Source organism: Ylistrum balloti, unplaced genomic scaffold (genome assembly GCF_031769215.1).
Source record: "Ylistrum balloti isolate Yb309-2 unplaced genomic scaffold, AGI_CSIRO_Ybal_v1 Utg371130, whole genome shotgun sequence".
NCBI classification, from domain to species: domain Eukaryota; kingdom Metazoa; phylum Mollusca; class Bivalvia; order Pectinida; family Pectinidae; genus Ylistrum; species Ylistrum balloti.
Genome location: NW_026782620.1, coordinates 430,133 through 445,267, shown reverse-complemented (window position 1 = coordinate 445,267; position 15,135 = coordinate 430,133). Strand labels below are relative to the sequence as shown.

Below are 15,135 nucleotides of genomic sequence, written 5' to 3'. Positions count from 1 at the left end.
TAATGGGATCATTGGACAGCGTCACATTTATATTAAGATGATTTTGAACCATGGCCATGTCTGTACATAATTTAGTCAATATAAGATAAAATGAGTTACGATAGCATAGTATAAATGTTGTATTAACTTGTTATCTAATCACGAGTGCAACGAGAAGGCAATGTGTGGGCTTGGAAAACATCGTCCTGATTTACGTAAATTGTATTCGTGACAGCACAGTGAAGCATGGGTAGTCATGCGTATATATAGGTATGTACACGAGTGTGTGTATTGCAAGTATGTATTCTTTGTTTCTCAACAAAACACTAAATAATACACACCATAGTGAACCGATAGAAGGAATTTCACCTTTAAAACGAAAGTAGATATGTTAAGGATCCTGTGTTCTCTACATTTCAATCTGTTTTATCTTTGGAAAACTTGAATTACCATAACTACTAAAATGGACTGAAATGACGTGTTATCGCTATTATAGTACTGAATATATAACATAGATCTGCTTAGTAAAGTATACTAACCTGGTGTTTTACTTGGGGTCGGTGTGGATACATCAGATCAGGTATGACAAGTACCTTGAGAGCGCTTCTCTGTCCACTCTCGAAACGAAATGAAGGTAACCCTGTTGTGGAACCATTAAAGGTAGGTTTTCTAACCAAATATACAATTGCTTAAGAAATGGAATATAGTTGCTGAAAACTTAGGGCATCTTAGGAATGCAGATTTCAAGAGTTCAGGTGGGTTTTTTTTTTTTTTTGGGGGGGGGGGGGTGTTATTATTATTTCTTAAATATACTTATACTCCTAATATCCTCCATTTAGCAATGCCACCAACAAACAGATATGTTCAAAGTAAAACTTAATGGCGATGGGGTGCACAAAGCTGATCTCCTGCTTTTAGATGGCACTCACAAATTCCATTAACTGATAATCAGGAGTTACACAAAGTATATGTTTTCCGTGAATTGATACTCAGGTATAGGAGTTACACAAAGTATATGTTTTCCGTGAATTGATAATCAGATAAAGGAGTTACACAAAGTATATGTTTTCCGTGAATTGATACTCAGGTATAGGAGTTACACAAAGTATATGTTTTCCGTGAATTGATAATCAGGTATAGGAGTTACACAAAGTATATGTTTTCCGTGAATTGATACTCAGATACAACGGCTACATACGGTAGTATATATTTTTCATGACTGCATACTCGAATATAGGGATTACACCTAATAGTTTGTATTTTGTCATTAATTGAAAATCGGTTAAAAGGGCTACACTTGGAAGTAAATATTTATCATTAATTCATACTTGAATATAGGGGCTACACTAAGTAGAAGATGTATTTAAAATTGAAAATATGACAACGCTAACAAACATGACACATTATTAAAACACTGCGTGTTTTAACAAGATTAAAAAAGATTGAAACACGATTCTTAATTATCTAAATCATGCATTCCGAGAAAACAACATTCACAAATACCAGGTGTAAACATAGATTATGGTACTATCTTAACCTACAACAGTTTTTATACAGGTATCATGGTTGATATCACTGAGATATTTATAGATTATTGTTTAATGTATATTGAATTAATGAATATCTATAAACATAAGTATCTGGGGTATAAAGGAGAACAAAATAAAAGCCACGCTAAATCATGCTAAATTTAATGTCTGGGGTCATATACACAAAGGATTTTAATAAATATTCACCTTAAGCTTACATTCCGTTTAACATTTATTCCTCACAAAACAAGTGAAAATGTCATATCATGATAACATATTCTTAACCTAAAATTTTTATAAAGTCATTGAAATGGCGTGATATCACCCCTAGCAGTTTTATAACAAGAGATTATTGTTTAATGTATATTGAATCAATGAATATGTTCTCATAAATCATAAGCATCTGGTAGAAGTTATAAATATCCTTGTGCTTGTCATACCGTGTGACATAATATAGCCACGGCTCAATCATACTGCAACGGAATTTAATGTAAATGGGTAAAATTGATATGTAAGCAGAAAACGGCAAACAAACCTGATAACCTACATACGACTGAGATTGCGGCTGTTAATATCTAATACTTTTTGTACGATTTATAGCCATGTGTACCCTAATCCTGATGATCTAACAGAAGCTTTGACCATGTCGAGAGTATGAAACATACTACAGAGACTCCAAACTATGATAAATAGCTACAAAATATTAAAACAGAAATACAGTAATTTAGATACAAAGCAGTGTTGGCTTTACAGTTAGACGGGCTTTTCATCATCCCTATGTGTATACAGTAGATGTAGCGTAACGATTTAAGCAGAACCGAAAGTAGATTTAAGAACAACGCATATAAACAGAACCGAAAGTATAATAATGGATTCCTTACAGCAAACCGAAAGAAGGATTTTCCTACTTTCGTTTTCTACATTCTGCAGTATCTCGACTGTTTATGATCGAACGTTTTGATACAAGTTAATCTTTTCGCCACCATTAAGACTTATTAGGACAAGATAACAGTCTATCAGTCAGATAACTTCCTTGGATTATTATTACAACATGAATACTGTTTAAAAAAACGTTTCAACTGTCAGGTTAGTGGTTTCCTGATCGACAATACTCGGTCAGAATGGGTAATTCGTGTTCATCAAAAAAGAAACAGAAACTAAAGGTAGGTTAAAATACTAACATACAGATTGTTTTTTTTTTTTTTTTTTGTTGGTTGTTGTTGTTGTTGTTGCTGTTGATACATGATATGATAGATTTAGATCTGTCTTCTTTCTGTAGAAGATTTACTGTGTACTGACCCTACTTACCATATGTATTAGAAGTTAGGTAATTTTAAAATATCTGTACTTTCATTACTGATAAGATCCTCGGATTTTTTATTCTGATCTTAACTGTAATAGTAGGCGTAATGTCACTTTACAAACAAGAACATGCATGTTACCCATGTTTTGATCTGTATATATCCACTTATAAAGCGTATTTCATATCATCCTAAAAGTATTTTTAAGGAAATCTAAGTAACTCGAAAAAATCAAACGAAATGCATCCTGAATTTGCAATATACATCATTAACAAACGCGATCTTATTAAAGTAACATTGACAGCAGTTTGATTTTATCTTCGTTATAGGCTGTAAAGGAGGTCTTCCAGGAATATATAGATCACGTAGGACAAGAGAACTATCAGATTCTTTTGGATATATTTCGTGATCACAAAACTATGTTCCCGGATTCATGGATATTTGAAATCGAACAACTGGCGCCAATAACGAGTCAGCCTAAATCAATTAGTAGAGACTCTACCAGCAGTTCAGGGGAAGATTACTGGAAGAATGAAGTAACGCGTTTACATTCAATCATACAAACAAGGGAGAAGAATATAGAAGATCTGGAATGGGATTTAAAAACAACACAAAAGAAGCTTAGGGATATTGAAAACAGCATCAAACATGATCCAGAAACGGAATATCAACAGAAAAGCCTTACTAAAAACTGGACTTTGGAAGAAGAAACTAGGCCAAAGAGCGGTTTACAACAAAGTGGTAAATATGTATATCTTACGGAAGGAAATATATCGTCGAAGTGATTGAATCAGTTTCTTAAAAATTATCATAAGTGTTTGAAGTAAAGTATTCCTATAACTCATTGACAGGTTAATTAGCATTTTCACAATTTAGGTAGTATTCACTCACTTTTTAGTGCGTCTATCCATAGGTACGCATAAAGACGTAACACCAAAATATGCCATTTTATCCGTCCGAACGTAAGTACACAGACGTAACACCAACGATTTTCAGCACTCTGGCGGCTTCATTCCTGACGGGGATTACGATTAGAGTCTTGCACTTACAAAGCATCATACAACAAGTTTGAGTTTCAGAGTTGTTGGGTAAAGATGTAGGACATCGTTACTACTTTAAGAAAAGCATAGGCATTCTAGCTTAATCTCCATCTGAATTTTTAATGATATATTTATTCGCTATATTCAGCAAGCATTCTCGATCATATTAGTATTTGTTTTAACTCCAATGTGTTCCATGGGATATTTCGAAGTCGAAACGTTTGAATAATTCGGGTGAAGCTGTTTTTATTCTATTTATTTGGAAATATGTTGGACATCAGTTTAAATGTGTGCTTACTTTACACTAGGAATCTACGACGAACAACAGCAGTCAACGCAAGAGAAAGAGCTTGAGAAGTTAAAGGAAACCCAACGTAGCATAGATACACTTAAAGAGAAAATTATTGTACTACAACAGGGAAGACAACTGGACAGTGAGAAATTGAATAAAGAGGTTAACCTTCGGCAAGCGACACAGCAAGATAATGAGAAACTGCGGAGACAGCTTACAGAAAGTCGAGAGGAAATGGAGAATCTCATTAAAGAAAGAACAGTTCATGAGGCCAACGTCCAGAAACTACAACATGATTTGGAAACACTTCAAGAGGACAAACAAAGGGATCACGAAAAACTTAGAAGATCTGTACCACAGGACACAAGATCACAGGACAAAATGCATTTCACAGGCCAAGGAGAGTTGCCAATACTCCAAGAGGAGATCAAGCTCACACAAACAAACCTTAATCATCAACAAGAGCTGTTTAACGTAGAACTTGAAAATGCTTCTTCAAAAATAAAAGCGCTCGAGAATCGTGAGGAAGCACTTCAGTCAGAACTAGGTAATTAATACATAGCTAGAAATTGTATACACTGTTTTAATTATGTAATTTGAAATTGAATAGCAACCGTTTAATCATAACTGATTATATGGGGAGATGTCGTGATGGTGTAACGTTTAGGCAGTATGGAATTTGTTTGCTAGGCGATTTGGTAATGTAGATCGTGAGTTCGAGGCCCGGACAGGGCACGAGTCTAAACTGCCTTCCTTCGATAAATGTGTCACAATGTCCATAGGGAATGTAAAATGATAAAATACCATTATTGTCTATAAATTCAGAGACAAATAATCGTTAGAAAAAGTGTCAACAAAGCTTACCTTAAATCATTCGTTTAACCTTTGTGAGACGCCCGTGTCGTCTTGGCTGACCTGTTCAGGTCACTTCCGTATTACCCTTGTTTCTATCTCCGATATCTGTACTGATAGATATTGTGTTAAAACCAATAAAATGCATCATACCTAAATGTCGGGTTCTGTATGAAGGTTCCGCTCTTCTGAGTAGGGATAACCTAAACCCGGTATGCTATAATGACATTGATATTTTATATATAACAATGGTGTTTTTTAGATGATAAGGAGAAAAGGATCTGCGAACTCGTTTATGAGAAAGAAAAGATGATGAAGGATTTGGAACGTCATCAGCAGATGCACGAGGATATCAATAGTCAACTCCTAAAACTTCAACAGGACAACAACAGCAAAACATCATCCATAGGGACACTGCTGGAAGACAAGGAACAGTTAACACAACAACTTGGTAAGTTTCAATCAAAAACTTGGAACTGAGGAGGGGATGAGAAATTCTAGTGTAGAATTTGGAAGAAACTATCGTGTTGCTCTTATTATGAGACCAAATTTACTTCATAGTCTACCGGTAATGGTGATATCTGATACTGAACAGCATCTGAAATAAATTGACACGTGACCTCTGATTACGTACAGGCTTATAAACCTCGATGTTTTACAGACGAAAGGAGCAAAGCAATTCAAGATGCTGAAACTCTCATAGACAAGTTATCAATACAGACGACAAATCTGGAAAGTGAAAAAGAAGACATTGCAAACATCAGGAGAGGTCAGATTGAAAAACTCACGGAAGAAACCAGAAAAATGTCGTTTACAATTACGGAATTACGAAAAGAGCTCCAAACACTAGAAAAACAAATGGGTAAGTTTAGCATTAGAGCTATTATAGTGTGGATAACAATAGAATATGAATCTGTATAGAAATATAAAGTATAGTTTTTATTTTAAGTCAGAAGTAGAAGTAAAGACAATACACGTGTCGTTCTAAGAAAATGATAATTTTGTTTTGAAAGTATCTTAATGAATAGTTTTAACGAAAATAATTTAATTGATTGATACGTGTACCTATACGTACATTAATACCGCAATTTAAAATAATTTAACAACCGATGAATCTGTTTTTCTGTCAACCATAATCACCAGGTGACAATGAAAACAAATTAAAGACAGTACAGTTAAACAAAGACCAACTGACACAGGACCTGGAAACAGAACGACAGGAGTATCTGAATACTCGTACAGACCTGGAGGAACAGATTGTGGTACTCAAGGAAGATAATACTGCTATATCGTCAACTGTTGAAAATTTAAAACAGAATGTCGTCGAGCTAGAAAGACAAATGGGTAAGTAAAAAACAGTAGCCAATTGCTTGAATTGTGTCAAATCCGTCTGATTGAATGACGACTTCGCCAAGACTTATTTCATGCATATTTATGTACAGGTTCAGCGCGGGCAACCCAACAAACACTGACTAGGACGAAAGAGTCACTTGAGGAAGAAATCCGCGCTCTTCAAAATGAAAAACAGAAAATTATGAAGGATATGCAAGCCAATCTGGACGACTTTAGAGCTGCAAATGTTGATCTTGTCTCGAAGATGGATGTACTGAAAAAGGAAAAGGAAACATTGCAGGAGAAATTGAGTAAGCTCATTTGAAAATCCACCATATTGTAAAAGTATGTCCATGTAGCCACTTTAACCTATTCTCTCTCAGTGCAGCGTTTATTTCATTTTTTCTGTAAGCAACGAAGACGAGGACAAAATAATTACCATGGCAATAACACATGACTTATGACATCTAGATACTTTGACATACTCCTATTCGATATGTGACCAATACGATTCTTTACGAAATATAACGTTAATACGTCCAGGATTTGGATAAAGTATCATCACTATCCGTCTTTTACAGGCAAAACAAGTACAGCACTCCAAGATGCTGAAATACATACCGACATGTTATTAGCACAGACTACAAGTCTGCAACGAGAAAAGGAAGACATGGAAAAACACAGCAGAGGCCAGATCGAAAATCTCACAGAAGAAAAAGGCAAAATGTCCACTACAATTACTGAATTACAAAAAGAGCGTCAAACACTGGAAAAACAAATTGGTCAGTTTAGCATTAAAACTAGCAAAACGTTAATGATGCACATAATTATAACTCTATATAGAACATACTAAATGTAATTTACATCAAAAACAAAACTGTATTACTTAATCGTAAATGAATTAGGAATTAATACTAAAATTATAAAATATGTCAAAACAAGAAATTTATATTAATATCATTTTCATGCATTACTCCCTTCTAACTACCTGGCGTTAGAGCACAGAGCATGCCTAGTAGGTCTGTGCTTCTTCTATCGTTTTCGAGTACGATCAGACTTATGGTAGAATGTGTCTGATCAAGCGATACAGTAAACTCGTTATAAACAAAAATAACAAAACCAAAACACTTCAGTACATAGGTACACGAGGTTACTTTAAGTAGCTACATTCTTCAGTGTAAGAACATAGGGACATGGCATTTCCTCGTCTTGTTTAGCTCATACTAAATATGACGTGTTTTGGTAATGGTCTTGTAAGATTTAATTAAACTGCATGTACCGTACATATAGATTAGAATACATCTACCAACGTTGTATAACTTGACCAGATCACTGTATGTAACACAATTGTATGTATATATATGTTCGGATTTGCCAAAGCATTGTAGTGTTTCATACTTAAATATACGTCCGTCATTATGACATAAGGAAAACGACTGTCCTATCGTGTTCAGTTAATAGTCTACACGCGTCAAAGTAAATTAGATATAATATAAAACATACAGTCCAGATAATCATGATATTGATTTCTGTTTCCTGTAATTTTCACACCATATGCACTTGTGACTGCACTGCTGGTAGGGTGTATCAATTGTACTTCCTGTTCCCATTGCATGATCATAAAAGTTGACTAAACTTGGAAACTTTATATTTACTCTCTTTTCTAAATTTATTTCTTGTTACAAATATCTATCTCGTCACTGTCTCGATTTTGACCTTTCTGGAGATTTCAACCCTGGCCGAAACATACCAGTCTTTGATGATGGTTAAACACTATGATAGTGTAGCGACTGGTTTACCTGTTAATTAAGTGTGTGACCAGGATAGTTCTGACAAGGTGTAAATTTCAGTTTGAAGATTTAATATTGAAATTTCTGGACACTAATTGAGCATGGGTCGCATCAATGTATTAAAACACGTACATGTATTATTTAATACTGACATGTATCTATATACAGGTTCACTTCAAGCCACTCTCCTTGTGTTGAATGTTGAGAAAGAGACACTTGAAAAAGAGGCTGCCACATTACGTGAGGCGAAGCAAGAACTCTATAGTGATATGAGCGCCAAGCTAAATGACCTTCGAGCCATGAATTCGACACTGACATCAAACATTGATGCGCTGAAAGAAGAAAAGGAAACAATACAGGAAAAATTTGGTAAGGATACACAACTTGTTAATTTATAAATATAACGAACACTACGTAACATAGTTCTTGGCGTACACCGTATGAAATATTTCAATAAGGCATGTTTATTCACCAGATGCAAAAGACGATGAGCTGAAGACCATCCAGCGAGAAATGAGAGAAGCAGCAGAACGAGCGAAGAGGAAATCTATCGGTATGTTTATCTTCAACTATGTATCTCTACGCCTATGTACATGAAAAGTCTATGGAATACAATGTTTTCTTATAACAATCAACTCGAATTCGTTTCTCTTCAACAACTATCCTCATTACCAGATACACACTTGTAAGTAACATATACATTGCAAATGGATAGGTTATAGCATCCAAGATTCCCTAATGCGAAAGCTAACATGGCGCAGCGACACGAACTCATTGTTGGTTAAGTTCGTATCGACACTTTTTTTCTTCATGGAAAATATGAAGTGTCGAGCGCTCTAGAAAATGTTCGGGATATTGTTTTTAGTTGAGAATATACAAATTAATTCTATGTTCTCTTATAATATCCAATATGAATTATGTGATCTGATCTATTTATCGGTCCACACATACCACAGAAAGCCTTGTATGATATGTTGCAGTGTTGAGTCTACGAAGTGAGCGGAGTGGAATGGGAAAAACAATGGTAGATATGGTTACCAGGGAAGTAACTAAGAGTCTGGATGGTAAAGTGGACAAAACATGTATGGACTTAACGATACAACCCTACCAGTCGTCAGCAGGTACCCCGTATGGACCCGTGGTGGTCCTGTGTCTCAACATGTCTAGGGTTGGAACTAATATCCAAGATGCACTGAAGGGAATCACAGGTAAAACACAACTGTGACTAGTTTTTTTAAACGAATGTGTATCCAAATATCATTAAGTGGATTCCAGGAAATGTAATCACGTGTTTTAAACCATATATAATATATAAATCATATTATAAGTAGAGATCTGTTTACAGCAATCTTAAATGTATTTCAATCGGGTTCAAGACAACTAGGTGTAAATATCTTCTTACCGAAGGTACAGAACCACACATTCGATACGTTTTGTCTGAGCCTCGTCATGCTTTAAGAGTGCTCATATAGGAGGTAAACATAAATATGAATTACATAAACTGATAATACAGAGAAAATATATATTGTCTGTATATTTTAGCAAACAAAGACGTGATCGTCTTGGTACTGCACCATACCAGCAAAGATAACCTCTCTTCGCTAACTCCCACCAGTCTCCGCGTGACTGGAAGTGAGTTACGGCAATTGGGCGGGATCCTTGACATGGCGTTCAGCAGCGACAGTGGACTTTATGAGTGTAAACTTAATGACACAGCTATGGAAAAGCTCGCAACCATTCTGAAAAAGTACTAAGCTACAGAACATGTATGCAAGCTGTTGATCTAGTGCAAAAAGAAAGTACCGAGTAATGAAAGTTACTATATTTATTGTTAAAAAATCTGGGGCAAGGAAGCTGGTAATGTAATCAGTTAGAATTTGTAATCTTTCCGTTAAGCTCAATGTACTCTCAGGTGCACTTAGTTTCGGGGAAATATCGAACCCGCAAAGCTTCTTTTGTAATCCAAGGTTGTATATTAACGCTATACAATTTTATTATTGGTTGTTTTATTATCTATTGTAATGCAAATGAACAGTACAGTTCATGTATGTTTTTAATTGTAAAAATCATAATTCTGAGAGGCAAATATTTTATATGCTTTTAGAAAATAGCTTGAAGGATATTTCAGATATAATACTTTTTCTAATTCATTCAGTTACTTTTCTGTTTACAAAATGTGATAAATTTCAATTTCATTTTATTCAGAATGCAACAACATGTAAGATTATAATAGATCAACCTTTGCATAGAAATACTATTTGGTTGTTAAAAACAATGACTAGAATTGGGTACCAAACGGTTTCACAGCATAATTTGTTTATATGATATACACTTTGAAAAAAAAAAAAAAAAAAACTATTTCTTAATTCTTGATAAAAAAAAATGGTGTTGCCATGCAGGATAATCATTTTGACCTTACAATTAAGAAGATAATAAGCGTTTCCGTTATGTGCAATAATATTGTTCCGTGTAAAACATTTGGTAAGGATCAGTTACTAACTACACTGTTCTTTGTCTTATCTACATTCACAGTCCAACACTTTATAGGCACTTCTCAATAGTCTAACATATTTACATATTTTGGAAGTCAGCAATGTCTTCAGAGCATAGCACAGTGCCATCTGAATACTAAAGAAAAACAGATCAAACAGTTGTATGTGATAACTTTGACAGTTAGAATCAACCACCTCTGACTGACAGAGAGAGAAAATACAATCGGCTATAAAGATTCTCTTGTAATAATACGGCCTGCTGGTCGTATAGACAATATTCCGTGGCGCCTTACATAGGACTTAATGTTTTCGTTTACTATAGAGATCTTACACAAGATTTACTTAGTTTGAACCAATATTTTATAACACAATATACTATAAAATGTTTTCAAGAAGTCAACCAATACACAGTTTAATCCAATTTGATTGGGACCAATACATGATCAACATTTTTTGTTCAGGAATGTCATGAATATTTAGATATATTGAGAATCACAAATATTTTGTTGGGTTTAGTTACACCTGACATGGAATGTAAAATATGCTTACGTCGTCTTGTGATCGATTATAAATCGTTAGAGATATCGATAAAGGAGTAACTGTGATTTATACATGGAATAATGGTAATCTTGTTCTCAATGAAATCATGTGTCATATTTCCCATATTACCCGAGGTATCTTGTTAAAGACTAAGATACTATCATATCATCATATATAAGCATGCGAGGTATCGTATTTAACATAAAATATCACACTAAGACGTTTTTTTTATCACATCAAAATTTAATTTATATTCTCAAAAAATGATTCATGGCAACGTACATATAGAAGTATGTAGAAATACGTCTTCACAGGGGTGCTCGGGTGTCAAAACATAAATACAACTTTCAGCTGAACGTTTATCTTTTACAACTTAGAACATTCCGCATTTTCTGATAATTGTTTGTTCATTGTTTAAGGTTTAAAGTACAAACTTGCCAGGACAAAGTAATGTAATTATGAAACTTTATCGTCATCATTTAGTACCATTAAAATGAGTACAAATGTCATTCCCTATACCAATGAACATAGTCTCTGTATATTACAGATATTTTTTATAATTACAAACTATATGTTCTATTGTTTAATGTAGAATTTATGCAGTGACAGAAATCTTGATCCTCCTTCCGTATGGTAATTCCATGTAGTTGTGCTTGTGGCGTGTTTAATGTTTGTAAATATGCCAGGTGTGCATCAGGGCATTATTTTGTGATATATAAATGAACGGTGTTTATTATCCCACTATACACCGTGCTATGTGTAAATGTCATTCCCTCTGTCCATTATGATTGTATAATTATACATGAAAGACAACTTACGGGAATTCAGAAGGATATTTATCAAGTTCCTGGTAGCCATTTTTACCAAATACTGCTTTTTAGACGTTTTTTTTTCAGGTATTCTCTCTCTGTACCGATAAACATCATCTCACTTAAGTATCCTCCGATTTTGAATAATGCATGTATTTACCCTGCTTTCCCTATCCATACAAATGTATGACGGCTATAATTAGACGTTTAGCATCAACTGCTTTTAAACCATAGTAAATACTGTCGTTTGTCCTATGATGCCAGAAAGTTAAAACCTAGTGTGGAATTTAAAGAGAGGCCATTTATGAATGTGGGTTTTGAGCTTGATTCGGTAGCACTATGAAGCAATATTATAAAGAAGCAGACAAAGAGGCGCTTTATAGAAACAGTGTGACTCGAATTTGAATCAGTGCCGATATGAAATAAAATAACGTTATCTAGTTTGAATCAGCGGCGCTGTAAAGAAATAGTGTCCTCGGATGTTAGTCAGTGGCTATTAAGTTTTTTTTTGCACGATGTCCTCCCATTAACTCGGTGTTCATCTGGATCGTATTCACAGGTGTATAGATACAGTCGGCATCAAATGACAATAGCGTGACGTCATTTTAGCGCCATTCTGACCGACGTTACTTTAACGCTCTGCACGTCGCCTCAGATAACACGTATTATAGCTTTACGTTAATCATTAAGCTGATTATGAATTTCAAAAAGCTTTTCCAGTTAAGTAAACATACAATAAAAAAACAATTTGTCAATATAGATGCAATATGTGTGACAGATAGATAGAATGACGTCCGCTGGTTAAATAAAGGACAGTGTAATATAAAGAAACAGAGACAACAGAAATTGATCAGTGTCGCTAAAAAGAAATATTAATAGTGTGAAATGATATTGAGTCTGTCGCTGTGAAGAAATAGTGTGAATCGAGATTGAATCAGTGTCATTATAAAGAACTAGTGTGAATTGAATCAGTGTAGCTATGAAGAAATAGTGTGAATCGAGTTTGAATCAGTGTCGCTATAAAGAAACATAGTTATCGAGTTTGAGTTTGTGGTACTATAAGGAGCAAAGTTATCGAGTGTAAGTCAGGAATAAGTAACTACATCAATCTTTGTCTGTGTAGTATAAATTAATGGATTGCAATTGAATCGGTAAAACAAACCTCCTTAATGTTTGTTTCAAACGGGAACAACAATATGTGTTCTTTTTTTCTGATAAGTATCATTGGAGACAGTCATTATCAATATTTATAAGCGGGATTGGCTAAAACTGTTTCAAAAATATGAAATCTTATGTTCTTCTATCTTATAAAATCTTTTATTTATATATCTTATCTATATTTTATAGAGGAAAAAGTGCAAATAAAGATAACAAAACGTTTATTTATTTGTTTTTGACCATTTGTCATTTATGCATATCCGTAAGAGTTTGACTCAGATACAATTTTATTTACTCAAGTTTGATCTGCAGTCCCTCATTCTTTAGGAGATACTTTGAAAATTGACACGAATTCTGTGCAGGAACTAATTCTAGTAATGAATGTTCGACAGACCCACATGTTTGATAAGAAAAAAGTGTTAGTGCTAATATTGCAAATAGATTTAGTGGATATTTACAAGTAAGTGATGCCATTTCATCATAAACTGGTGACACTGTGTTTTGTGCCGTATTTCATTATTTATTACATTTGGTGGTATAAATGTTTATATCACTAATTTAATAAGGCGTAAACAGGATTCAGAAGTTCAAAGGAATCTCCTTAATATTAAGTTCTAGTGATTGCATATAGCATGTATCTAGAGGTACCTAGAGGTAGGAGCATCTGAGTCGACAAAGCCAGAGGTACCTAGAGGGAGGGTCATCTGAGTCGACAAAGCCAGAGGTACCTAGAGGGAGGGTCATCTGAGTCGACAAAGCCAGAGGTACCTAGAGGGAGGGGCATCTGAGTCGACAAAGCCATAGGTACCTAGAGGGAGGGGCATCTGAGTCGACAAAGCCAGAGGTACTTAGAGGGAGGGTCATCTGAGTCGACAAAGCCAGAGGTATTTAGAGGGAGGGTCATCTGAGTCGACAAAGCCATAGGTACCTAGAGGGAGGGACATCTGAGTCGACAAAGCCAGAGGTACCTAGAGGGAGGGGTATCTGAGTCGACAAAGCCAGAGGTACTTAGAGGGAGAGACATCTGAGTCGACAAAGCCATAAGTACCTAGAGGGAGGGGCATCTGAGTCGACAAAGCCAGAGGTACCTAGAGGGAGGGTCATCTGAGTCGACAAAGCCAGAGGTACCTAGAGGGAGGGTCATCTGAGTCGACAAAGCCAGAGGTACCTAGAGGGAGACTAGATGGATGGGTATCTGACAAAGCCAGAGGTACCTAGACAAAGCCAGAGGTACTTAGAGGGAGGGTCATCTGAGTCGACAAAGCCAGAGGTACCTAGAGGGAGGGTCATCTGAGTCGACAAAGCCATAGGTACCTAGAGGGAGGGACATCTGAGTCGACAAAGCCAGAGGTACCTAGAGGGAGGGGCATCTGAGTCGACAAAGCCAGAGGTACTTAGAGGGAGGGTCATCTGAGTCGACAAAGCCATAGGTACCTAGAGGGAGGGGCATCTGAGTCGACAAAGCCAGAGGTACCTAGAGGGAGGGTCATCTGAGTCGACAAAGCCAGAGGTACCTAGAGGGAGGGTCATCTGAGTCGACAAAGCCCGAAGGTGACTAGATGGATGGGTATCTGAGTCGACAAAGCCAGAGGTACTTAGAGGGAGGGTCATCTGAGTCGACAAAGCCATAGGTACCTAGAGGGAGGGTCATCTGAGTCGACAAAGCCATAGGTACCTAGAGGGAGGGTCATCTGAGTCGACAAAGCCATAGGTACCTAGAGAGAGGGGCATCTGAGTCGACAAAGCCATAGGTACCTAGAGGGAGGGTCATTTGAGTCGACAAAGCCAGAGGTACTTAGAGGGAGGGTCATCTGACTCGACAAAGCCCGAAGGTGACTAGATGGACAGGTATCTGGATCGACAAAACCAGAAGTGATTAGATGGACGGGCATCTGAGTCGACAAATCCATAGGTGACTAGATGGACGGGCACAAGAGGTGATTAGGTGGACGGATGTGAAAAGAGAAAGGGGCATTTTCCGTTGAAAAAGACGTAAGTGATTCGAAGAAGGAGCAGTTGTG

The 15,135-nt window shown here is 35.9% G+C and overlaps 1 protein-coding gene across 1 annotated transcript; it reads left to right on the top strand.

Annotated features, from left to right (window-relative positions):
- Nucleotides 1-3,180: 3,180 nt before the first annotated feature.
- LOC132560918 (early endosome antigen 1-like) lies at nt 3,181-9,869 on the top strand (the record flags this gene model as incomplete). The annotated part of the gene is made up of 11 exons (XM_060225622.1): nt 3,181-3,550; nt 4,158-4,688; nt 5,256-5,444; nt 5,655-5,855; nt 6,137-6,337; nt 6,436-6,636; nt 6,907-7,107; nt 8,284-8,484; nt 8,591-8,668; nt 9,096-9,323; nt 9,658-9,869. Coding segments are annotated over 11 exons (2,613 nt in total), but the record flags the coding sequence as incomplete, so codon positions are not given.
- Between the last annotated feature and the right edge of the window lie 5,266 nt (nt 9,870-15,135).